This window comes from Candida oxycetoniae (genome assembly GCF_023343755.2).
Source record: "Candida oxycetoniae strain CBS 10844 chromosome Unknown scaffold12, whole genome shotgun sequence".
NCBI classification, from domain to species: domain Eukaryota; kingdom Fungi; phylum Ascomycota; class Pichiomycetes; order Serinales; family Debaryomycetaceae; genus Lodderomyces; species Lodderomyces oxycetoniae.
The window spans coordinates 75,216-99,981 of record NW_026055484.1 but is presented as its reverse complement, the minus strand read 5'-3'; the positions used below and the strand labels follow the sequence as shown (position 1 = coordinate 99,981).

Sequence of the window (24,766 nt, the reverse complement as noted above, 5' to 3'; positions counted from 1 at the left end):
ACTATGGAGCAGTACTTTGTAGCTTGTTAGGACAAGCTACAAAATGTTGATAGTGTTGGTAGCAGCTAGTGGGCAGCACTTTGTAGCCTGTTACGACAAGCTACAAAGTGTTGATAGTGTTGGTAGCAGCTAGTGTGCTCCACTGACTATATGAGAGAGTATGGGCAGTTTAGAGAAAAGAAACTAATCGCTAGCTACAACTAATTAGCCCACAATCAAACCTTGTGCGTTACTTGGGTTCTAAAGAGCTTTCATACTTTTCTTTTTTTTCTGCTTTTTGTGTTTTTGCTAATAATTAACAAACTATATAGATATAGATATTACACAACAATTGCTCTCAATTGATCCATTTGTTGAACTTTCAACTTGACCTCGTTTAAAAGTTTTCTCAATTCTTCAGGATGATCTTGATACATCAAAACCGTATTCTTCGGTATATGCGTTTTCTCAAGAACACAATTTAAACAATTCTTTCTTGAATTGATATCAGTTTTCTTATTACCCGATTTCTTGAGTCCCAGATGTTTCCTCTTTAGTTTTAGTAACTCAGCTGCTTTTTGAAATTGTTGTTCTTCAAAATGCAGTATTCTAGTAGATCTTCTCTTTTTTTGATGTCGATTTAAAACTTCCTGTTCTTGTGTTCTTTTCTTAGTTTGGGAAATCAATTCATCATACTCATCCATTACGCATTTTGATTTTGATGGTGGTGGTGCTAATTGGAATAGCTCTTCAGCAGAATCTGACTTTGCTACGACGTTGACAGCTTCACTTGGTGTTTTCTTACCTACTCGCTCTTGAGGAGAAGCCTCGGGTGTAAGCAATTGTGGTTTAAATGATCCCAAAGAGGAATCCTTGTGCACTTGTGGCTGATCCTGATCCTGATCCTGATCCTTCTTCCCCTCTACCTTCACCTCCACCGCCACCACTTCCTCCCTCTCTTCCTCCCTCTCTTCCTCCCTCTCTTCCTCCTTCTCGTTGTCCTCTTCTCCAAGTAAGCAATACTGGAATCCCAAATGGGTCTTGCAATTATAGCACAATTGCTCTTCATCGGAATCCTCTTCAGTTACCCCCTTTTGTTCACTGTTGAGCAGACTTTCCTTGCAAGCTTCTTCTTTTTCTCTTTCTTTTTCTCTTGCTCTTGCTCTTGGCTTGTACTCCACTTTAAGTGCTTTTGATTTCATCTTTTCTAATAAAAGCTCTTGATTATCCAAAAACTTTTCAAACACCTCGATGCTTCTCATAACCAAGTCCAATCTATCTTTTGAAGTTTCATTCTCTTGACTAAACTCTTTCAAAATATTCTCCACCAATTCATAATAATTGAAAACATTTTCCTTCTTAATTGGCTTGTAATTAATTATCGACTGCTCACCAAACTCGAGCCATTCATTCATTGCAAAATTAACAGCTTCGTTGAAATTGAAGCCGCAATTGAAGCCAGCATGGTACACTTTTGGGTACGTCACCACAAACTCGTTCGGCTCCTGGTCGGCATAAAAACATGGTATGCCATTCTCAACTAGTTTCATTGGGTTCATTAATGTAGTTATTTGATGCAAAAGATCCGGTTGTTTCTGGAACAAATCTGGTGCTGATTTCTTCATCAAGTCTTCAAACTGGGACGCATGTGAAGATGGTATTCCGTACCATTTCTTCGTAGCGCCAAAATGGCAATAATTAGCCGAGAGTGTATAATGATCCTCAACATGCCAGCAAAACGTTGATAGTAGTGACCCAATGTATATCCATGGCACGGTCATTCCCGAAATGGATGTATTTATATAGTTGAGTAACGACCCCTTGGCAAAGGGAAGTTTGGTCAAATTGTAAGGATGGTTTATATAGTACTGATTCTGCGGATCTGAAAGATCAATTCCAGGTGTGTTTGCCATTGGGAATCCGCTTATTTCTCCCGGTCTCAAATTATGTATATCGGCACCATACTTTACTACTAGATCAGATTTTTCAATATCAACAAATTCCCAGAATTTTTCTTCAATTTGATCTAGAGTCATTGGCTGTCCATTATTATACTCATTGAAAAATTTCGCATCAAATTCTTGACACATTCGATAAAATTCAGGTATACTATACTTGATTTCCTGGTGCTCCTCAAATCCGTACTCGCCTGTCCCTACTAAACACTTGTCGCAATACCAATTTGCTTCGGGTATTTGTTTTAAAGGTGGGTTCAAACATTTCATATGAAAAGCGTTATCACAATTATCGCAAAGAAGAGTTTCCTCAGGGTTGTCATCTTCTCCACAAACCAAACAATTATCAGAATCGTTTTCGGAATCGCTCTCTGGGAAATCAGCCGATTGATTGCATTTTAAAAAAATAGCATAATTCTTGATTGATGCAGTATACTCCATCTCAATAGCCTTGGACTTGAAATCAATACCAAAGCTTTTGTTGATCTCTTGCCAAAGCAGCTTATTCATAGCTTGAAAACCACCCATCTTTTCCACTAAAACATATAGATCATAATAATAGACTTTGTGACCTTCAACTTTGAAAAATACCTTCAATAACCGTTTCCCCCTCATTTTCAAAAACCTATTGATGTTCTCCTTAAAGAACTTTCTTGATCTCGTTGTGATACCCAAGTCACTAATCACCTGCTCCCGAACATGGAACTTAAAACTGGGCGATATTTGAAAACTTGGTTTCCAGCTAATTGGCGGGACAATCTTCACAATACCGTATACTTTGCCCAATTGCAAAATAGCTTCGCTAGATAAATATTTGATGGGATCTGCAAATTCCTCTTCTGTTGGTTGTAAGACCGGACACTGCCTTAACAACGTCTTGTCGAATTGAGACATTATCAGCTGGAAAAAACCCCCCCTAGCAGGAAAAAACCAAAAAAAAAAACAAAAAAACGATAAAAATGTGAAAAATGAAAAAGCCCCAGTAAACCGGTGAAACTAAGTAATTAGGAATCGTTTTGAGCGTCAGCGTCTCAGTCTTTTATACTTACAAGTTTCACTTTTTGCAAAAAGTACCAATAACACAGTATAGTAAGAAAAGTAACCACGTAATTATCTGCTAATTTCTTAATCAAACTGTTAAGATTAATTTTTTTTTTCTCTCTCTCTCTCTCTCTCTTTCTCTCTTTAGTGCGGTGCCTTTCTACCCTTTTTTAGATCCTTGATCTTTATTGTAGTTGCTCCCCTTAAATTGAGCAAAGCAAACTCCGGATATCGCTTTATTACTCAATAGATAAGAATTTACAAATGAGCTTGTTAAATTACTTAATTTCGGCTTCTTTTTTAAAAAAAAATGGACCAGTTCTAAAGTCTTTTACTATGACCCTCCTTACACCAGATTGCAAAAAAATTAGTGGGAGTTAGAGTTTCAACTTTACTTTCCAAAGCCCATTGGAAAAAAAAAAAAAAAATCAAGTGATATTCCCTTTTGTAGACTTCCATATTGGGTAAGCTGTGTCGAGGGAGAGAAAAAAAGAGATGGAAAAAATCAAGTGTACAAAGTTCAATTACTATTGCGATAAGATTCATCAGTAGGGTAAAACTAACCTGTCTCACGACGGTTTAAATCAGCTCCCGTTCCCTATTAGTGGGTGAACAATCCAACGCTTACCGAATAGAGCCAACATCGAAGAATCGAAAAGCAATGTCGCTATGAACATACACTATCGAGCAGAGCGAGATAGTGGAGTAATATCGACTAGCATGTTACAACACCGACTAGTATGTTACAACACTATCCAGCAGCACTTTGTAGGACCCGCCCATATTGAGTAAAACTATGTCTGGGGAGAGAAAAGGAGATGAAAAAAGATCAAGTGGTATTCCCTTTTTGTAGACTTCCATATTGGGTAAGTTGTCACCAAGATGAGAGAATGAGATGTGCCTAATTTTTCTTTTTTTTTCAACTGGAGTCCTTTTTTTTTTCAATGAGAATAGTGCTTACTCTCTTCTCTACTGGTCCACTAGCTCGCTTCGCTCGCTAGTGTCGTATAAAACAAGAAGCGATATGAAAGATTACACAATTACAGTATTGGGTGCAGGTGTTATGGGCACTGCTGTTGTTTCGGCATTGTTGAATCTGAAATTTGAGCCATATCCCAAGAGAATCATTCTTTGCACGGCTAAACATAATGAAAATAACATTGAGGAAACTTTCAAGGATCACGAGATTGTTAGCTTTGCATCTGGAGCGAAGGAGAATAGCGAAGCAGTTAAAAAGGCAGATATAATTTTATTAGGAATCAAGCCATTTATGTTGGACCAAGTTTACCAGGAAGTCAAGAACTCATTATCTGGTGAACAGCTTTTAATCTCCTTACTTGCAGGAACAACTATTGCAGAATTGTCGATTTTCACTAGATACGTGGCAAAGGTAATGACTAATACACCTGCAAGATATGGATGCGGTACCGCTGCTATTTCTTTTTCACCACAGGTGACTAAGGAACAGCAAGATCTCGTTCAAAAGATGATCGATACAATTGGGTTAACGGTGCTTATTCCAGAAAAAAATATGGATATTGCAACCTCACTTATTGGCTCGGGTCCAGCTTTTTGTTTGTTAATGATGGAATCGTTAATTGACGGTGCAGTGAGGATGGGTATGCCATATGATATAGCGAGAGTTTCAGCAGCAAAAGTCATGGAAGGTACAGCCAAAATGGTATTGGAGACAGGTGAACATCCTGCTGTTTTAAAGAGCAAAGTATGTACACCTGGCGGTACCACGATCGGTGGATTGTTGAAGATGGAAGATAGAGGAATCAGAGGTGCAATCGCAAGAGGTGTCGAGGAAGCTGCAAACATATCTGCATCGTTTGCTAAAAAGTGAATCCCATGAAAAGAAGGGGGAAAGAAAAGTGAGAAATGAGAAATGAGAAAATGAAATGAAAAAGTGTGCTTTCTCTATGTGAGTGATATATATATATATATCTATATACATGTGTGGCTATGAAATTATTGCAAGTCTTTACCTTGGAACATATATGCTCCTGTAATAGTTGCCAACTCATCTTTGGTTAAACCCGTATCCTCTGACTCTAAGTAATCCTTCAATTTTTTGCCATGAGCAATAATATCCTTATCAGTCAAAAGTTTCATCATTTGACTCATTGATGGCTTTCCCGTAACGAGCAATCCTTTTGCTTCAAGTAGTGTCTTAAACTCCAAAGTCAATTGTCTCAACTGTGGATGTTCTTCTAACACTTTCTTGACTTTGGCAAATGTCTGTTGTTGCTCTTCAGCAGAGGGACTCTTGTTGAAAAATTGTACTGATGACGTTTGTGAAAAACTTCTTACATTTCTATATAACACTGGTCTAAAACTACCACTGAAACTAACACCCCCAAGCTTTTTTTGTCCAATACTCCTAAGCATCTCTTTTTTGTTTTGCTCTCCTCGCTTATACGCAACTCTTACTTTCCGTCCTCAAACTCAACCTGTACTTTGTTGAAATTTCCAATGTTATACCTCATCACCCTCTTTGGCGGGCCCCCATTGATTTGGCTTGGTTATTTCTGCACGACCTGTCGTGTCGAAAAACTGAAAAATTTTGCGAAATGAAAAAAAAAAAGAAAAAGAAAAAAATCACGACAACGTTAAGAAAGTAACAACTTTAAGTAGAACACTCACTACAATCCAGTTGCTCATACAGGAACCCCGATCTAGTATAAAGATGTCAGCTGAAAACCAAGAAGAATTGTTAGACTACTCTGACTCGGAGGAAATTACAGTTCCAACCACCGGACAAGTCGGCGATGGTGATGCATCCAATGATAAAGAAGCTGATAAAAAAGGTTCTTATGTTGGTATTCATGCCACTGGTTTCAGAGACTTTTTATTAAAGCCGGAATTGTTGAGAGCCATTGGTGATTGTGGTTTTGAACATCCTTCAGAAGGTTTGTACCCTATGAATTCATGATCTCGAAGGGAGGCACCAGGTTTCTTTAAGAAAGATGACGCTATTTAACTTTCTATTCCCACACTGTCGAGCGAAGCGAGATAGTGGAACAACACTAGCTGCCACTGACACTGTCGAGCGAAGCGAGATAGTGGAGCAACACTAGCTGCCATTGACACTAGCTGCCATTGACACTAGCTGCCACTGACACTAGCTGCCACTGACACTAGCTGCCACCGACACTACGCAAATATGTCCCGGAAAGAACACCACTATATTCCCAATTTTCCTATAAAAGAGTATACCATTCTCTCGTGTATGAATTTGGGTTGATATTTACACACAAGCTTACTATCTATCTGTTTGCCTCTATGTGTGTGTGTGTGTGTGTGCAGTAGACCGTTTTAAAAGGCGGATTCAGTACTAATTTGGGCCTTTTTCAAGGGAAAAGAAAAAGGAGAAACGGTCTGAGTACAAGCAAGTTTGAGCTACATCTATCGAGAAAACTGGTGTGCCCTTCGAAATATCTTTTCATTTTTTTTCTTACTTTTTTTTTTTTACATCAAAACTAACATATTTTCAATACAGTCCAGCAAGTTTGTATACCTCAATCTATTTTGGGAACTGATGTTTTGTGTCAAGCCAAATCGGGTTTAGGTAAGACAGCAGTTTTTGTTTTGTCAACATTGCAACAATTAGACCCTATTCCAGGTGAAATCTCTACCTTAGTCATTTGTCATACAAGAGAATTGGCATACCAGATTAGAAATGAGTATGCCAGATTTTCCAAATATATGCCCGATGTCAAAACCGAAGTATTTTATGGTGGTACTCCAGTTAAAAGAGATATTGAGAAATTAAAGAATAAAGATACCTGTCCTCATATAGTTGTTGCAACACCAGGTAGACTACATGCTTTGGTTGAAGAAAAAGCAATAAGATTGAACAATGTCAAGTCGTTTGTTATTGATGAGTGTGATAAAGTTTTAGAGCTGATTGATATGAGAAGAGACGTTCAGGATATTTTCCGTGCAACTCCTCACCAAAAGCAAGTTATGATGTTTTCGGCTACCTTGTCACAAGATATCCGTCCAGTTTGTAAAAAATTCATGCAAAATCCATTAGAGATTTATGTTGATGATGAGGCTAAGTTAACGTTGCATGGTTTGCAACAATACTACATCAAGTTGGAAGAAAAGGAAAAAAACAGAAAGTTATCTGATTTATTAGACTCTTTAGAGTTCAATCAAGTTATCATTTTTGTTAAATCTACTCAGAGAGCTAATGAATTGAACAAGTTATTATGTGCATGTAACTTTCCTTCAATTGCTGTTCACTCAGGTTTACCACAGGAGGAAAGAATAGAAAGGTACAAGTCGTTTAAGGAGTTCAACAAGAGAATCTGTGTCTCAACTGACGTTTTCGGTAGAGGTATTGATATTGAAAGAATCAATTTGGCTATCAATTATGATTTGCCAAACGAGGCTGATCAGTATTTACATAGAGTTGGTAGAGCCGGTAGATTTGGTACAAAAGGTTTAGGTATCTCATTTGTCTCCACTAAAGAAGATGAAGAGGTATTGGAAAAGATTCAAAGTAGATTTGATGTGAAAATTACCGAATTTCCAGAAGAAGGTGTTGATCCCTCAACTTATATGAATACTTAGAATTGAAACCTACTTGGATTGGGTTTTTTTTTCATATTATATATATATATATATATTTGTATAGTTTAGGTTTTGTTTATTGTTTGTACTAAAATAAAAAGAAAAAGAAAAAGGCAAAAGAATCTGAATTGTTACCAGTTTTAGTTTATCAAATCTATCTACCTACTACCTACTGTTCTACACATTTCGTCAATCATTTGGTATATTGCCCTAATACTAATTTTGGGGATTAAGAACCATTCAGTATGAACTTTGTAATTATTTTGTAGTGGGGCCTTTTCCAAATCTTTATTCACAGTCAAGTCTTCATCAGCAACACATCCACTGCAATAAACATCCCCCTTGCCATATTTTTCCCTCAAAGTTGAATGTATCATCAGTTCAACGGCTTCTAGATTCTCTTCACAGTAGAAACCGTCATTTTTAAATCTTTGATAACGATATCGATCTTCATCTTGATGAGTATCATGTAAGCTCAAATACATCATTTGTTGCCACCAATGTAGACGACGTTTTAACAAATGTTCATTTCGAGGTCCTATATTGATTAGTTCATGCTTACACTTGGATTCCCATTGTTTTATTCGGATATTTGGTAATTGATTAGTCATGCCAATTTTTACCAAGATATATGGCGATTTAGTGCTCTTGAAATTGATCCATTTGTCATGATGTCGTTTAGAAGTTTTTGGAATATTTTTGATTTGGAAATTCCAGTCTTTGGGAGGGTTTATGAAATTTTTCATGGTATAAATGTAAATGTATCCCTTGCGCAGACTTTTCAAAACTTTGCCCTCCATGTACGGTAGTCCTTTTGGTAAAAAAGCACCGGGCCCTTGTAGTTGGATTGCTTCATGATACAGGTTTGATGAAAACTTTTTGTTTTGGGCAATGGTACTGGCTGAAGCGCTAACCAGTAAATTTTTTGCCAACTTCTTATTTTGATCTATATGGTAATGACAATATCCCTTGTCACAATTGACGGTGATTTTACATCGAAACCCTCTCTTTGTTGTACCATAACACTGGTAAACATGTGCAACCATAGCCTAACGTTACCGTTGCTATAGACTATCGAGCAAAGCGAGATAGTATATGGAGATAGAAGGGAGAGCAGATACATTAGTTTGATATGTATTTTTCACTTTTTTGATTTGTTTTGAGATTGGCCTAATTTGGAAAATAGTCCGAGATAGATAGACTATTGAGCAAAGCGAGATAGACTATAGAGAGAAGAAAGAGTGTGGATATATACTATCTAGCTTTGCTCGTGATGTATAGAGAGAGTAGAGTAATGTTGTCTTCTCGCTCTGCTGGATAGTATTTAGAGAGAAGAGAAAGGGTAGATATATACTATTGAGCTGTGCTCGTGGTATAGAGAGAGTAGGTACATAGTAGAGAGTAGATATAGGGGTTGCTATAAAATTACCCTTATTTTCAAAATCCACCTTATGAAACAGGCTACTCACAATTTTGCATTAAAGTTTCAACAAACAAAAAAAATTGTAAATTTAGACTATCGAGGAAAGCAAGATAGTCTATGGAGAGAATAGATGTAGACTATTGAGCAAAGCAAGATAGTCTATGGAAAGAAGAGAGAGTATACATAGACTATTGAGCAAAGCGAGATAGTCTATAGAAATAAGAGAGAGTATACATAGACTATTGAGCAAAGCGAGATAGTCTATAGAGATAAGAGAAAGTGTACATAGAATAACTCGCTTTGCTCGATAGTCTTAGAGATAAGAAAGAGTATACATAGACTATTTCGCTTTGCTCGATAGTCTGTAGAGATAAGAGAAAGTGTACATAAACTATCTCGCTTTGCTCGATAGTCTATGCTCGATAGTCTATGCCTGATCACGTGTTATTTGATAATTTTTCATTGAAAACGCACAATGTAATCAATAATAAATGCAATTTTTTCTATACAAAAAAGCCGCACGCACTATCAAAATCATTTTGTAACTTTGAGTAAAGGCTATAAAATAAACTCCTTTTCCCCAATAACAAAGCTTGAAAAAGAGAAATGGCCTAAAAGAGAATGGGCCTAGAAAAGAGAAATGGCCTAAAAAAGAGAAATGGCCTAAAAGAGAGAAATGGCCTAAAAAAATAATGATTCGATTTTAAGGGGGGGGTGGGGGGGTAGGTAGGTCTCTGCGTAAAACTGTGTCGCCAGAAAACTCTTGGAGTAAGTCCAAGTGTGGACTTGTGTATCCAAACTCTTTCCATCTTTCTTGTCTATATAAAGCACACCAATTTTTCTTCAAGGCCAATTTTTCTTTAGGCTTTTTCTACTAATCTTTTTTCTTCTTCTTCTTCTTATATATAGTATTAGTATTAATTAGTAATAGGTTTCTTATCTTATCAGATGCCATCACATTTTGATACACTTCAGTTGCATGCAGGCCAGCCGGTTGAGAAACCACACCAACCAAGAGCACCGCCAATCTATGCAACTACGTCGTATGTATTCAATGACTCGAAACACGGAGCCCAATTGTTTGGGTTAGAAACTCCCGGTTATATATATTCAAGGATTATGAATCCTACAAATGACGTTTTTGAGCAGAGAATGGCGGCTTTGGAAGGCGGTATTGGCGCATTGGCCACATCGTCGGGTCAATCTGCACAATTTTTGGCAATTGCTGGTTTGGCTCATGTTGGAGACAATATTGTTAGTACTTCATATTTGTATGGAGGCACTTTTAATCAGTTCAAAGTTGCTTTTAAAAGATTAGGAATTGAGACGAGATTTGTTAATGGTGATGCTCCCGAAGATTTTGCTAAATTAATTGACGAAAAGACAAAAGCGATTTATTTGGAAAGTATTGGTAATCCAAAATATAATGTTCCCGATTTTGAAAAAATTGTTAAAATCGCTCATGATAATGGTATCCCTGTTGTGGTTGACAATACCTTTGGTGCTGGTGGGTTCTTGGTTAATCCTATTGCTCACGGTGCCGACATTGTTGTTCATTCTGCTACTAAATGGATTGGTGGTCATGGTACTACAATTGCTGGTGTCGTTGTAGATTCTGGAAAATTCGATTGGACAAAATATCCTGAAAAGTATCCTCAATTCTCTAAACCATCAGAAGGTTATCATGGCTTGGTTTTGAGTGACGCTTTGAAGGAGGCTGCGTTTATAGGACATTTGAGAATTGAGTTATTGCGTGACTTGGGTCCAGCTTTAAATCCATTTGGTGCATTTTTGTTAATACAAGGGTTGGAAACTTTGAGTTTAAGGATAGAAAGACAGAGTGAAAATGCATTAAAATTAGCTCAATGGTTAGAAAAGCATCCACAAGTTGATTCTGTTTCTTACTTGGGTTTGCCATCACATGAATCACATGCGTTGGCAAAGAAATATTTCAATAATGGTGCTAAATACTTTGGTGGTGCTTTGGCATTCACAGTTAAGGATATCGAAAACCCTTCAAATGATCCATTCAACGAAGCATCGCCAAGAGTGGTTGATAATTTGAAAATTGCTTCGAATTTGGCCAATGTTGGTGACTCTAAAACATTGGTGATTGCACCTTACTTTACAACCCATCAACAGTTGAGCGAAGAGGAAAAAGCTGCATCTGGTGTTTTGAAAGGATTGATAAGAGTATCGATTGGAACCGAATTTATAGACGACATTATCGAAGACTTTGATCAAGCTTTTAAGAAAGTTTATGGTAATTAAAGCAAGAATTGATATATATATATATATAGACATATGGATGCATACGTATATATATATATATATAAATAGATAACTGTGTAATTGAATTAGGGGGAGTGGTTTAGTATATCAATTTTTGTTGATAATATGTGCGGTATCTCTTCATCATCATAACGAGACTAAGAAGAAAAACACCATTCCAAATGATCCAAATGGAATAGTTGAACGATAGCATTCCTACTTGATATTGGTTTATCAAGTTTTCAATGAACTGAGAAAGGTAATAAACCAAAACACAATTGAGATTCATGCAAATTCCACCTACCAAAACACAAGTCATTCTTATGGTAAATACAAATTTCAAACTTGTACGAAACAATCCAAATAGCAAAACCAAGTCAACAAGACAAACAACAGAACCAACACCAAGTGATAGGATTGCTAAAACCACAACATATTGCAATATGAACCCCAAGTAATTATAAGTTTGTAAAACACAGGGAAAACTTAAAGTTAACATTCTACCGCTGCACAACTGTTTAATCAAGTCATAGTAAATCCTAAGGAATTTTCCTTCAAGCTCAACACTGGTAGTGTCGTCTCCAGTCAATCTACTCAACTGCATACCCAAGTCTTGTAAAAAACAAGAAACAACATTTAACCCTTCCCCGTTAGAACATTCAACACTACTACTGCCACCACCACCACCACCATCATCATCATCATTATCATTACTATTGTTATTACCAGGCTCAACTCGACAATATCCAAAAGTATTAAAATGATATATACTCCCATCGTACAAGGTATCTAATCTCTGGAGAATGGAATCATTTGTAGTGAAATTTGCATGGATATTTAAATCATTCGATAAATAAGTGGCAAACTTTAGCCCCTGTTGAATCAAATCTATTGTATTCTTTGCAAGAACAGATTGTGCTCGAATCTTGATAGTGAGCAATGATGGTCCATGAGGAATCAATGTTGTACACGAAATTTGAAAAAAATACGTTGTCAAGAATAAAAAAATGAGAATTGTTAATTCAACAAGTGACCAAAGAAAGTATGACTTCCAATGCCTTTTGGCACGTAATTGGAGATCTTGTTGCTTCTTTTCATAATCACTTATATTCATCAGTTTTATATTGAATATTGAAATGCAAGTTAAAGATGCAAAGCATTTATTGGCTGCAAAATGTTTTGTGACCAAAAAAGAAATAAAAAACAAAAAGATTTTGCAGCTACACAAAAAAGAAAAGAAAAAGTCTGCAAACCCTAAATTATTCAGTTATCAGTGGAAATTGTGCCCTCCTCCTTCATAGCCAAAGACTCCTACTAATACCACTTTTGATTTTGCTGATTGAAATATACTAATCAATTAGGCGCAAAGAGATTGTAAGAAAATAAATATCAAAGAGTAAACTGTTACTTATCAAACCCGTAGACTATATAGCTTTGCTCGATAGTCTATACAGCTTTGCTCGATGGTCTATAGTCTATTTTCCTTCGCCACATTATTTCTTTGCCAATGCAAAACATCGTTCAATACTTTTCTCATTATTCCCCCACCAATTGGGCATCAACACCGTTTTACCTGCTGAGAAAAAAATGAAAATCAACAAGACGGCTAGATTGTATCCTGTATCAATTGCCGCTGCAACTAGATAGTTGTATTTTTTCCATATTTTATGTTTATATCTATATGCATAAAACATAGTTATGGTACCACCAATAAATTGAGAAAATGGTCCAGTTGATATATTGCCATAAAAAGTTGACATTGTTGAGAAAAAAACAGTAGTGTTCCATAAATTGAACTTGAGTTTTGATTTCGGAAAGAGTCGATACATTGCATAGATGACAATCGGAGCTATAGCACCAACCAAGAAACCATATGGTAGCACTTGATAATTCTTGAATAATCGAGACGGCCCCAATACAACGTACTGGATGGCATTAGTGTGATATGAAACAATCGCTTGCCCTGTCCATTGATGTAAATGATCTACTTTAGTCCCATTTAAATATTCCATTTTCGAAGACAAGACCCATCTTAAAGCTGCGTAATTTATAGGCACTCCAATCAATTCGCCAAATATTTGTGAAAAGAATACTGCTTTAGGTGGTAAATGCATATAATGACCGATTTTTTGATCCTGTAAAATATACTGAGCTCTATACCACGCATCTCCCGCTATTGCACCGTACACCGTAGCTCCTGCAGGGTGCCTTGAGGATTGGGTTTGAATCATATATCCATATAACAACTCGTTGAATGTACCTATGGCTAATTGGAAATTAGACAATGCATAAAGCCATGCTAAGGGAGTAACAATAATGGATCCAAATACTAACCCAATGATAAGACACCACCATGGCATAAACAACTTCTTTGTTGCAAGTATAACCAACAAAGTGATAAAAGAACAAAGGAAAAGAATAAGATACCAGAATAAGGGGACTTCCTTATAAGCAGATTGGATTTTATTCAATCGGTCAGTATACTGTAAACTCAACGATCCCTTTGTTTTCCTTGATTTGACCAATTTTTTAAACGATGAAGATAAACTAGAATATCCAAACACAACAACCCAAACAAATCCAGAAACATAAGCAGCATAATCGAAAAACATGTTCCAAGCCCTTTGAGCGCCCAAGTGTACATGACCCAACTCTTCATATCGAGTTACGTTCAATTGTAAATCGGATGTCAATAACTCTTGAGTCGGGTATTTTGTACCATTGGCCATGAATAAACTATTTGACATTAACCCGTATTTGTAGTTGGATAGTCCGCCCCATTTAACCAGTGGAATCAATATCCATGCACTTATTACAAATGCAATAAATTGGACAACTTGCACCCAATATGGGTACAACATTATAGACGAGGTGATGTTTGACCAATCGAGAGTGATATTCATAAAGCCCATACCACCCAAACCCGAACCAATGAAATTAGCAACATAGTTTTCAGGAGCAACCCAACATAAAAACGCTAAAGAAGAAGTCATGGGCCATATATATTCAGGAAAAAAGTGCCATATGCAAACACCAACCAAGACACAAAAAAAAACCTTCATTTGTTTTGAGCCTTGTATTGAGTCCCGATCTGACTTATCCTGAGTTTGGAATAGAGTAGTTTGCATTAATGCTTGTGGCCAAACAAATTGTGGATCATAGAGCAAGAAATTTCTTGCTATTCCGGCATAAGAATAACCAACAAAGACGATTGACCACATGAAAAATAATGCTACTGCTGGATTAACGGTTTCCCCGTAGTAAATCTCCGCTAAGGATAATGCATTTGTGCCTAAACTTCCAGTTGCTCCTGAACTTGCCGTTATTGTAACCATTGCAGTTTCTTTGATGGTCCATGGACCAGGGTTTAAGTTGAATTTGAAAAAGCGACCAAGATGGATCGTTTTATTAGGTAGAACTTTGGCTAGCCATTTTCCAAACCAATGTGAAGCCACTTGTACGAAAAAAATCGAGTATGCCGCAGAAGTGGTTCTATATGAGTTCATTGTATCGATAAATGCACCCGGTATAATGAAAATTATCGAAAGAATGAAATACCGAAACGTTAGAATTGGAGTACTAGGATCATTCTGAAAGGAGACTACTTCTCTCACAACTTTTGGTAACTCTGCAATATCCGGATCTAGTTCCGCCAGTATCAGGTTATTTTCATCATCATTATCATCATCACTCTTGGATACCTCCCGTGTAGATCTTGTACCTATACTCTCAATGTTATGCTCACTAGTAGTGCCTGCATCATCGATTTCCAAAGTTTTAACATCACCATCTTGTTGCTTTAACATGACTTACAAGAAAAATTGTGATTAGATTATACAAGAAAAGAAGAAGAAGAAGAAGAAGAAGAAGAAAAAATAAATAACATCATGACTTACATAGAAGATATACTACCTCCTGCTGAGTTTAAATAGAGACAAATTACTATATATTGGCCGTCAGTGATTTCTCAAACTGTGGGTTAAATGTATAAAAGTAAGGTTTTTTGTTTTTTTTTATGTTTTATATTTTATGTTTTATGATTTCATGTTTTTCGCAATCAGATTGCCGTTAAAAGAATCGAAATTTTATGCCGTACAGTTCATCATCTCACGTGAACCATTTATTTCAGTAAGGGGAGGAAAGGAGGAAAAGCAAGTTAGAAACCTGCCAAAATTGCTCTGTTGCTGTGGCAACGCTGTTGCCTTGACCACGGCCATCACCACCTTTATTTGACAGTTAATTTCCATTCGCCAGAGAGTTGAGGAGGAATGGACATTGGGGAAAAAAGATACGGAAAAGATTTGATTTAATACTTTAAATTGTGGCTTACTCTGGCAGCAAGTAGAAGAAGTTAATTTATAAAGTTAGTTGTCTCTCAACTAACTAAGCTCACAAGGCTGTTTTTTAAACTAAAAAATACTGTACCTTTTGAATTACAAACAATTCCAATAAAGAAGTACTTATCAGAGTTTTTCCGTTATGAAATATTCTAGAGTTTGCATAAAAAGAAAAAAAATAATAAATTTTACTAGATTCTTGAGCATATTTATTACTAAAAGAATATGATCCAACTATTTTTAAAGGAATATGATCCAACTATTTTTTTTTCTCAACACAACGTAATTTATGTAAATGCTTCCTTTCCACAATAATCATGCGAATCCAGGAAGAAAGAGTAGTTTATAAAGTTGCTGGGAAATACCAGTATAGAGATCTTCTTTTACTTTTTTGGGAGTTGAACCTCGGGAAAAAAAAAAAATAAAAAAATAGGAGGATCATAGTTTTGGAAGATGTCACGTGATGTGCATGCAAAGAAAGATTCAAGTACAATAAAGATGGAATACAATATTGTCAGCTCGATTTGTAGATCAACTTCTAAACAAAAAAATCTGTTTGTCAATCTTTAGAATTCTGTTATTGAACACACAAAATCTACAGTGTAACACTACAACACCTTTCAATTTTATCTTTTGACTAATGTAGCTTAGCCGTTTCTATTGTCTCCCAAAAAAAGTATACAAAATTAATTGCCTTTCTTTTTTTTGCAGCAATTCTGGGAAGAAAAAAAAAACCCCAAATACTCCTTAATCAATAATAGTTGCACAATATCCATTGATAAACTATATAGTATTATATCGAATACAAAAAAAAAAACAAAGGTATGAATTAATAAAAAAAAACAATGCTCTATCACAATTTCATGAAGAGTTGAAACCTGATGAATATGAACATCTGTAGCACAATGAAGTCATCTTTTTAATAAAAAAAAAAGAAAATTGATGAACAAAAACAGAAAAAAAACAGGAAATTATTATGAAAATGGATAAAAGTGTATTTGATGTATTTGATGGATGGTTGATACAATATTCTCCTTATTTTATAGTGTCAGAGTAAACAGCCAATTTTAAAAAAAAAAAATAAAGCATCAATCAAAGTACTTTTGATCACCCAAAATAGACTTAGATCAAAGCAGCAATAGCGGCAATAACACCACCAATAGCGATACCTGGCATGACACCGGCATTGGCAAGTTCAACAGATACAGATGAGGCTTCAGCGTCAGCTGTCTCGACTGGAGCAGCAGATTCGGATGGAGCAGCAGTTTCAGCAGCAGATTCAGCTTCAGCTTCAGATTCAACTGGAGCATCAGTCTCAACAGCAGCTTCAGATTCAGCTGGAGCATCGGTCTCAGCAGCAGCTTCAGATTCAGCTGGAGCATCAGTTGATTCTTCTTCAGGAGCAGCAGTTTCTTCAGGAGCAGCAGTTTCAGCTGGAGCATCAGTTGATTCTTCTTCTTCTTCAGGAGCAGCAGTCTCTTCAGGAGCAGCAGTTTCCTCAGGAGCAGCAGTTTCTTCAGCTGGAGCTTCAGCTTCAGTTGTTTCAGCTGGAGCTTCAGTTGAAACTGGAGTAGTTTCAACTTCAGTTGCAGCAGAAGCCAAAGCATCTGAAACACTAGCTGGAATCATCCAGTATGGTTCCCAAACACCAGCACTGGAACAAATTGAATTGGCCAAGGACTCGGCAACGGAAACGTCCTCACCTCTACAATTTTGAGCAATACACTCACCAATTGCACCGGCAAATTGTGGCATAACACAAAGACAACCAGTATCCCAGTAAGGACATGGGGTTGAAGAAGTATCTTCAAACATACATGGTTGAGCACATGCTGGTAATTGATCGTAAATTCTGTCAGCAAAACCGTTGATCGAAGCGGTTTGTGGAACACTAGGATATTGAGTATATTCAGCCATTTTATCAAAATTACTTATTTGTTTGTTTGTTTTTTATATATCTTGTAGTAAACTATATGAACGAGTGACTTCTTATAAGATACAAACTGAAGTTATAAAAACTAGAATAGGAAAAGGAACAGAATAGAAGGGGGGATGATAGAAAAAAGGGGCGTACACCTACATTTATATCAAAAATACGCTAAGGATTCAAAGAAAAGCCAGAAAACACAACACAGGCTATTTCCTTTTCAACACTGGGTTGTTTTTTTTATTTGGCTTTTTTGTCTCTTCGTCTGTATGTGAATAAAAACACCAAAAGCAAACTATTTTTTTTTAATTTTTTTTTTTTAAATTAAAAATATTATTTTAGCGAATCCCGAAACCAAAGCACAAAAATAAACTCAAGGCATGTAATAATTGACAAAAAACCATTAAGAAAATAAAAAAACAGAGGGGCACAATTAGTTACATAGTTATTGTCTAAAAGTACTACATCTAGAATTAATACTCCATTGTTATAATTCTCTTAAGTAAGAAAATTAGAGTATACAAATAGGCAATTAAAAAAAAAAACATCGGGAAATAAAGGTCTGGGATTTAGAGATTGGCCTAGAATAAACCCACCCATCCTGCTCAATTAGGAAATATAAGAAAAATAATAAGGAAAAGGAATTCAACCAATCAGCTGTTGAGGTTGGGTTTTCTCTTAACTTTATTTCTGCACACTTGCTCTCCCTCTCTCTTCCTCTCTCTTTTTCTCTCTCCCCCACTTAATAGATAAATAGGAGACTTTGGAAAAAGACGATTTCCGATGATACAACCGTCAATTGAGATGACATATACATTTCCCCTTCTGGGAAAGTTCTTGATTGAGGAAAACAGTTTACAACCCCCCATTTATAAGAAAAAAACAGTGACAAAGGTGATGTACTCCAAGTTTGAGTGTACATACCTATTGCTTTGTCCTATTGATTTTGTCTAACTAGTTGCAAATTTGCATTTCCAAGAACTATAAACTATTAGGTACATATCCAGATCAGATAATTTTTCTGGTTTTCGCACTACTAAAAGTAGCTTTAGTTTAATAATTTAGAGTGATTTTTGTCTTAGAGAGCACCAATATTAGCCAAGTCACGAAATATCAAATGGCTTTACTGTGAATATTGTCCATTGACAAAGGTAACTAAAGTGGAAATATTAGTGGAGTAAAAAAAGAAAAAAAAGAGCAGAGGGAAACAGAAGTTGAAAACATGTATGTATGTTGGGGGATTTTCAATGTTAAAAAGTCAATTTTTAATTAAATTCGGAAATATAGACCAAGCAAAAAAAAAAAAAAAAAAAGGCTTGACCAGTGGAGAGTTTATTAGAAAATACCGATATTTCCAAGAAATACCTGTATTTCCTCAACACCATGGGCCAATGGAGCCTGTATTGCCTCTTTTTGAAATAACCTTTTCCTCTCCTTCATCATCATTACCATCGTTTTCTTCCTCTTTTCTTCTACTTCTCCGAATGATACTTTTCTATTCTTAAATGATGACTTGCTTACACTACTTTTTCCACGTTTATTAAAACTATATACTAAGTGGTAATAATATTTTTTCAGTTAAGTGTAAGTTTAAAGGTAAAAAGGATGAAGAGCACGAGTTCATACAGCCTTGGAGAACTCTGTAAACGAGAAAAAATGGCGAAAATTCAAAATTGAGAATTATAAACCAAGGGGAGGAGAGAAAACGATGGAGGGGGGGGTGATTTACTGTGAATACGAATGTAAGCTTCAATGACGATAATACTGATCAAAGCCCATGTGTTACCTCTTGAATACAAAAAAACTTAATTTGTTGAAATTCGTTAAAGTCTGTAATATCAGAGTAAATGTAGAAGAGAGTAAAATAGACTAGAGTAGAGGAGTTGGCTTTTTCATCATGAATTGGTTGGTGGTGTGGTGATGGTCTGCGGCTGGTAGCAGTAATTGTTGCATTTCACAACAAAGAGATTTTTTTTTAACAATGCACCTATTGTGTTGTATCGGATAAAAAATGCATCATGTAGCTATATCGGGGTGGGTGTCAGATTAACACCGAAAACTCCACTTTACCTTTTTTCCAATTGACGAATCAAATTTGAATATATTTCTGAAGAAAAAACCCCCAATAGAATAGCAAATTATTATAATGAATTGTACATTTGTTCTATTCTGTAAAAATCTGCTGGAATATGCTCCTCGAAAAGGAAAACAAAAAACAAAATCTAATCTGATCTCATCTAATCAGTTGTCTTTAGCTGAAAAATTTCCCACCCTGCTAGTGGTTCAATTCTTGATGTTTTTTCTCTCTATTTTCAAATTATATCGTTCCATTATTTTTCATTTCATTAATTCCTATACATATCTAGAGAGAGAGAAAAAAAAAAAAACAAAGGCGGTGGGGGTTGAAGGGTTTACCATCTAGTTGTATATACACATCACTCAACAGCTATTCATCCAAAGTATAGATCAAACCTCCTCCTCAGTAGTGCTATTTCTTTTGCTTTCTTTAAACATTTCCTCTTCTTTAGATCAAAAAACTTAACAAGAAACCAAGGATTACTGAAGCGACGCTTCCTGTTTGTAAAATACCCATATTCGATGTGGATGAAGTATTTGTGGTAGCACTACTTGAGGAACCGGATGCGGCGCTTTCACTTCCAGTAGAGCTAGATGTAGCAGCGGAACTTGTAGCCGAGCCAGACCCATCTGAAGAACTAACGGTATCACCAGGAGCAGTGACCCACTCCACTGCAGTTTTACCTGAAATCGTGGTAACTTCTTTAGCATCTCCAGCAGCGGTGGATAACATAGTTGAAATAGAGGCAGGCATCATCCAAGTATTAGCACCAACAGTAGAACACAATGAAGTAGCCAAGAAGGTGGCACTTGCAACATCATCACCTTTGCAATTTTGAGCAATACATTGACCAACTAGCCCTGACCATTGTGGCATCACACAGAAACATCCAGTATCCCAATATGGACATGGGGTATTACTAGTACTAAACTTAACACACTCCTTGGCACAATCAGGTAACAAGTCTATAATCGGGTCAGCAAAACCATTTATTGAGGCAGTTTTGGGAACTTTTGGATAGGTTGCGTAATTGTCAGCTTGAACGCTATAAAAATAGTAGATAAATGTGATAAAGGAGATTAACAACATAATGAATAAAGAGAAAACAACAACAGTGACAAAGGTATTAAAAGTGTCAAAAAGATATTGTGATGACTTACAGGTGTTACAAGTGGGAAGAAAGTGGAAAGTTAATAAGTTCTTTGAATGCCCCTATATATATATATGCAATCTCGATATTTATCTACCAATCTTTTATTTTATCAATTCAGAATTCACCTTCAAAAAGTCAGATATTCTTTTTTTTTTTCTTTTTTTTCTTAAATATATATCCGGAGGGTCATTCTTCAAACTTCTAATACCCTTAAATCAACACACTCCTCCATAAATGCAAGACAACAACCTTCCCAAAACTTAATACTTTAACACCTTTAAGATCAAACCCCCTTTTCTCCAAAAAAAAAAAAAAAAAGAAAGAAAGAAAAACAGAAAACAAAATTGAAAAAGAGGGTTAGATTTAAGTTTCGAGGTTTTAATTATTAGGGTTTAAAAAAGGAATTGAATGTCATTGTGCTCTATTAGGTAATAAAATAGTCAGTGTTGTCGCCCTTACATAACTCTTCCTCGGATATATGCATTAAGCACATATAGTTTTCGAAATGAGCAATATAAAACTCGTCTACTCTTAGCAGGTATGAACCTCCAGTAATAAAAACAAAAAAACTCTTATATTCTCGAGCATCAAAGTATAAATGAAATAGGCTGTAGATGGAAAAGATAAAAAAAAAAAATAACAGTGCATGATGACCCTGCATATAAAACTTTGGTTCCAGAAAAATGGCTTAGTATAGAAAAAACAACTTTGTGCTTAAATCGTTTATATGCAGTAAAATAACTGCTTACATAAGCGAAATTAGTTTATCAGATAAAAAAAAAAAAGTTTTGTTAGAATTTACTCCAGTGTTAAGAAAAAAGACGATATTTCCACCAATCAGTTGCAAAAAGAATATGTCACCTGTTTGAAAAAAAAAGAGAGAGGAATACAGCTTCGACTAAAATTATGCTTTTTTTTACATTTTAGCTTACGTATGTTCTGTACTTTATTATATCGGGTTTTGTTACATTTGCAGCTAAAAAACTCTTGGTGAATTTGTTTCAGCTCACTTTGTTAGCTTCAATTAGTTATTTTTATTCAAAAAAACTTACCTAGATGGAAGAGATAAAGAGAATATCTTTGTTCCTTGAACTCTTTTGTTTTTTCCTCCTTGGTTCTTTTGGAACTTGAATCGGAAAGCAGTTTTGAGATGTGATTTTTGTATTTGAGTATTAACTTTACTTTTTATTCTCTTAACCTCATCTCTCCTTCCTCGTTCCCCCCCTTCCGTTCTTCCTGATTGCTTTGTTCTCATTGGGTAAAACCTTATTGTATCATTTAAATCCCTGTAACTCCATATAATTTTTCTTTTGTGAACAATTAAAAGGATAGGTAATAGAGGTAAGGCAATAGGGGAATAGATTACAAGGAACAGAGAATAGTTTTTGAAGATTTGTTATTTAATAAATCTGAATGTATAAGGCCTTATTTGCTTTTTTTTTGTCTTTTTTAATAACGAAATTTGAAGAGGGCCAGAAAAGGATTTAGTCAAAAAGAGCTATTCAAGAGGAGCTCATCAGAAAGAAGAAGAAAAAGAAGAAAACTGGACCCAGCAAGAAGGACGTGACCAAAAGGAATATCAAAAGGAATAGCCATCAATATAAAAAGGGAAAACATCCAACTAAGAAGATTGAATCATTAATCGATCAAATAATACGCATCAGTTCCTGCAGCAGTACTTGATAGCTCCCTCGTCCTTTCACCCCCTCCCCTCACCACCTCATACTGTTTTTATAGAGGTGCGGACACTTTGCACACAAAACTCATCACTGTTTCAACCATGGCTATCCCATTTGATCAACAGTTTTTTGTTGAAAAAGAGAGAAATAATAAATATGAATGGCTAGTAACAATATTATCCCTTTTGATCTTAGTAATTCATGGAATACTATTCCACTGGATTCCCAAATATCTCAGATCTAAAAGAGATGCAGCTACCCTACCTAATATCAGGTATTTCAAATTCATCAAAAAATGGGATCAACTAACTTCATGTTGTAAAATCACCATTTGGAAACGTGATTTCTTTTATCAACCAAGTCTTGTACTTTTTTGCGTCGCCTTTGTTGGTACCTGTGTTGGATTATGCTTTGCTGAAATTCGTGATTTAGATTATCAACCATTTATTTACGCTATGTCTAAAAGAATAGGTCGAGTAGCTGTGGGCAATTTGCCTTTGTTGTTATGGTCTGTGGCAAGAAACGATTGGCTCACAAGAATATCGGGACTTCAGTACGATCGTTTGGAATTCTTGCATAAATGGCAAAGTAGATTGATGTGGATAATGATTTCAATTCACTTAGGACTTGGGTGTTATTATTGGCTTTCATTGAATTTTTTAATCATGATCATTATTCCACCACAAATCTTTGGCTTCATGGCTTACGGCTCGCTATTTATCTTGACCTGGTCGAGTACAAAAATTATTCGAAAATGGGCTTATGATTTCTGGATAGTTCAGCATCGTGTATTTGCATTCATTATGTTATTTATGGCTTTCATCCACAATCCAGGAAATAGAGCTATTGTGTTGGTTGCGGTTCATGCTTTAGTAATAGATCGTGTTGTTTCAAAACTCCTTGTATACATCAACAAAAAGTACTCGCCAACAAAGTGCCGAAGTCAATTTGAAATTTTAGATGAAGACACTGTACTAATGACTATCCCTGTAAAAGCTCAAGATTATCAGCCTGTCCACTGGTATAACAAGTTTTTTAGCTATAAAAACTGGAAACCAGGTCAACATATCTATATCAATGTACCAAAGATCAAATGGTTTCAATACCACCCATTCACAATTGCTTCCTTGGCCAATTCAAATGAAATGAAATTGGTAATTAGAATGCAAAAGGGCTTTACTAAAAGTCTCATGAAATATCTACAAGAAATAGACCACGACGAACACGATGACGAAATAGTAACAATTAACTCAATGTACGCTGGACCCTACGGAGCGGTACACCAGCCCTTCATAACTTTTGACTCGATAGTTTTCTTTGGTGCAGGATCAGGTGCAGCATTCACATTCCCGGTTTGCTTAGATTTGTTACAAGAAATCGACCAAAAGGACTCGGAAGAAGACTACTTGTTCCGACCACAACACCCCAAAGTCAGATTCGTCTGGGTAATCAAATACAGACGCAATATGATTTGGTTCAAGTGGATGTTGGATCAATTGATTCCTTACTCTTTACAAGGAAAATTAATTATTGATATTTATATAACGCGCGAACATCAGAACAAACATCATCATCATCATCATCATTATTCTGAGATATCAGCATTCGCATCCCCCTCCTCCTCCTCCTCCTCATCCTCATCATCATCATCATCATTGAGTAAAGGAGATGCTATACCGAACAGAGACTCGTCGGATCTGAAACGAAACTTGCTCAAGACTCCTGGATCTCGAGTAGTTATAAACACAACAACTAGATTTTCCTCCTCTTCATCATCATCGGAACCGAATCAACAAACAAAAAAAATTAAAACCTCCTCTGTACAAGTATCAACGGTGACTCAAGATCTCACACCACAAACTAAAGAAGATGGCGAGTTTAACAATGATAAGTATAATATATTTTATGGACGTCCTGAAATCGGAACCATTATACAAAACGAAGCAAGGAAACTAATAAGCGATGAATCAAAAACTTGTTACAAGGCACTAGCAGTGGCATCTTGTGGTCCTCCAGAATTCACCAATAATGTTAAACACCTGTGTCAAGGTGCAAGAAGATTGAAGAATTCTCCCGATGTTTACTGCTATACTGAAGCGTTTTGAAATATGTGCTTCGCGGTATGTGATCTACACTACCGAGCAGAGCGAGATAGTGTTTCTCTGCTCGCTCGTTACAACACTAAGTAGCTTGTTATCACACTCAATAGCTTGTTATGACACTAAGTAGCTTGTTATGACCTATCTCCCTCTGCTCGATAGTGTTTCTCTAACACTAAGTAGTTTGTTACAACACTATCTCGCTCTGCTCGATAGTGACCACCTCGTGTCATCATTTGAA

At 36.1% G+C, this 24,766-nt stretch overlaps 10 protein-coding genes across 10 annotated transcripts, besides 2 other annotated features; 3 read left to right on the top strand and 7 right to left on the bottom strand. All coding sequences in view use genetic code 12, as the record gives it.

Annotated features, from left to right (window-relative positions):
* Positions 1–320: 320 nt before the first annotated feature.
* Positions 321–2,828, bottom strand: KGF56_004530 (histone demethylase; the record flags this gene model as incomplete). Its single annotated transcript, XM_049325979.1, has 1 exon — positions 321–2,828. One exon carries the CDS (start codon positions 2,826–2,828, stop codon positions 321–323), a length of 2,508 nt encoding a protein of 835 aa, XP_049178396.1.
* Positions 2,829–3,644: 816 nt separating this feature from the next.
* Positions 3,645–3,713: a sequence feature (Protein overlapping with rRNA (KGF56_004529, KAI3402648.2) was converted to a misc_feature.).
* A 211-nt stretch (positions 3,714–3,924) lies between these two features.
* Positions 3,925–4,824: a sequence feature (Protein overlapping with rRNA (KGF56_004529, KAI3402648.2) was converted to a misc_feature.).
* Positions 4,825–4,949: 125 nt separating this feature from the next.
* Positions 4,950–5,467, bottom strand: KGF56_004528 (uncharacterized protein; the record flags this gene model as incomplete). Its single annotated transcript, XM_049325977.1, has 2 exons — positions 4,950–5,328; positions 5,412–5,467. 2 exons carry the CDS (start codon positions 5,465–5,467, stop codon positions 4,950–4,952), a joined length of 435 nt encoding a protein of 144 aa, XP_049178394.1.
* Positions 5,468–5,667: 200 nt separating this feature from the next.
* On the top strand, positions 5,668–7,559 carry SUB2 (ATP-dependent RNA helicase; the record flags this gene model as incomplete). Its single annotated transcript, XM_049325976.1, has 2 exons — positions 5,668–5,890; positions 6,481–7,559. The coding sequence occupies 2 exons, from the start codon at positions 5,668–5,670 to the stop codon at positions 7,557–7,559; spliced, it is 1,302 nt and encodes a 433-aa protein (XP_049178393.1).
* A 158-nt stretch (positions 7,560–7,717) lies between these two features.
* Positions 7,718–8,605, bottom strand: KGF56_004526 (uncharacterized protein; the record flags this gene model as incomplete). Its single annotated transcript, XM_049325975.1, has 1 exon — positions 7,718–8,605. The coding sequence occupies one exon, from the start codon at positions 8,603–8,605 to the stop codon at positions 7,718–7,720; it is 888 nt and encodes a 295-aa protein (XP_049178392.1).
* A 1,325-nt stretch (positions 8,606–9,930) lies between these two features.
* On the top strand, positions 9,931–11,253 carry MET15 (bifunctional cysteine synthase/O-acetylhomoserine aminocarboxypropyltransferase; the record flags this gene model as incomplete). The annotated part of the gene is made up of 1 exon (XM_049325974.1): positions 9,931–11,253. The coding sequence occupies one exon, from the start codon at positions 9,931–9,933 to the stop codon at positions 11,251–11,253; it is 1,323 nt and encodes a 440-aa protein (XP_049178391.1).
* A 100-nt stretch (positions 11,254–11,353) lies between these two features.
* On the bottom strand, positions 11,354–12,367 carry KGF56_004524 (uncharacterized protein; the record flags this gene model as incomplete). Its single annotated transcript, XM_049325973.1, has 1 exon — positions 11,354–12,367. The coding sequence occupies one exon, from the start codon at positions 12,365–12,367 to the stop codon at positions 11,354–11,356; it is 1,014 nt and encodes a 337-aa protein (XP_049178390.1).
* Positions 12,368–12,746: 379 nt separating this feature from the next.
* OPT7 (Opt7p) lies at positions 12,747–15,059 on the bottom strand (the record flags this gene model as incomplete). The annotated part of the gene is made up of 1 exon (XM_049325972.1): positions 12,747–15,059. One exon carries the CDS (start codon positions 15,057–15,059, stop codon positions 12,747–12,749), a length of 2,313 nt encoding a protein of 770 aa, XP_049178389.1.
* A 1,653-nt stretch (positions 15,060–16,712) lies between these two features.
* Positions 16,713–17,507, bottom strand: KGF56_004522 (CFEM domain-containing protein; the record flags this gene model as incomplete). Its single annotated transcript, XM_049325970.1, has 1 exon — positions 16,713–17,507. One exon carries the CDS (start codon positions 17,505–17,507, stop codon positions 16,713–16,715), a length of 795 nt encoding a protein of 264 aa, XP_049178388.1.
* Positions 17,508–20,041: 2,534 nt separating this feature from the next.
* Positions 20,042–20,683, bottom strand: PGA7 (Pga7p; the record flags this gene model as incomplete). Its single annotated transcript, XM_049325969.1, has 1 exon — positions 20,042–20,683. One exon carries the CDS (start codon positions 20,681–20,683, stop codon positions 20,042–20,044), a length of 642 nt encoding a protein of 213 aa, XP_049178387.1.
* A 1,844-nt stretch (positions 20,684–22,527) lies between these two features.
* Positions 22,528–24,531, top strand: FRP1 (Frp1p; the record flags this gene model as incomplete). The annotated part of the gene is made up of 1 exon (XM_049325968.1): positions 22,528–24,531. The coding sequence occupies one exon, from the start codon at positions 22,528–22,530 to the stop codon at positions 24,529–24,531; it is 2,004 nt and encodes a 667-aa protein (XP_049178386.1).
* Positions 24,532–24,766: the final 235 nt, after the last annotated feature.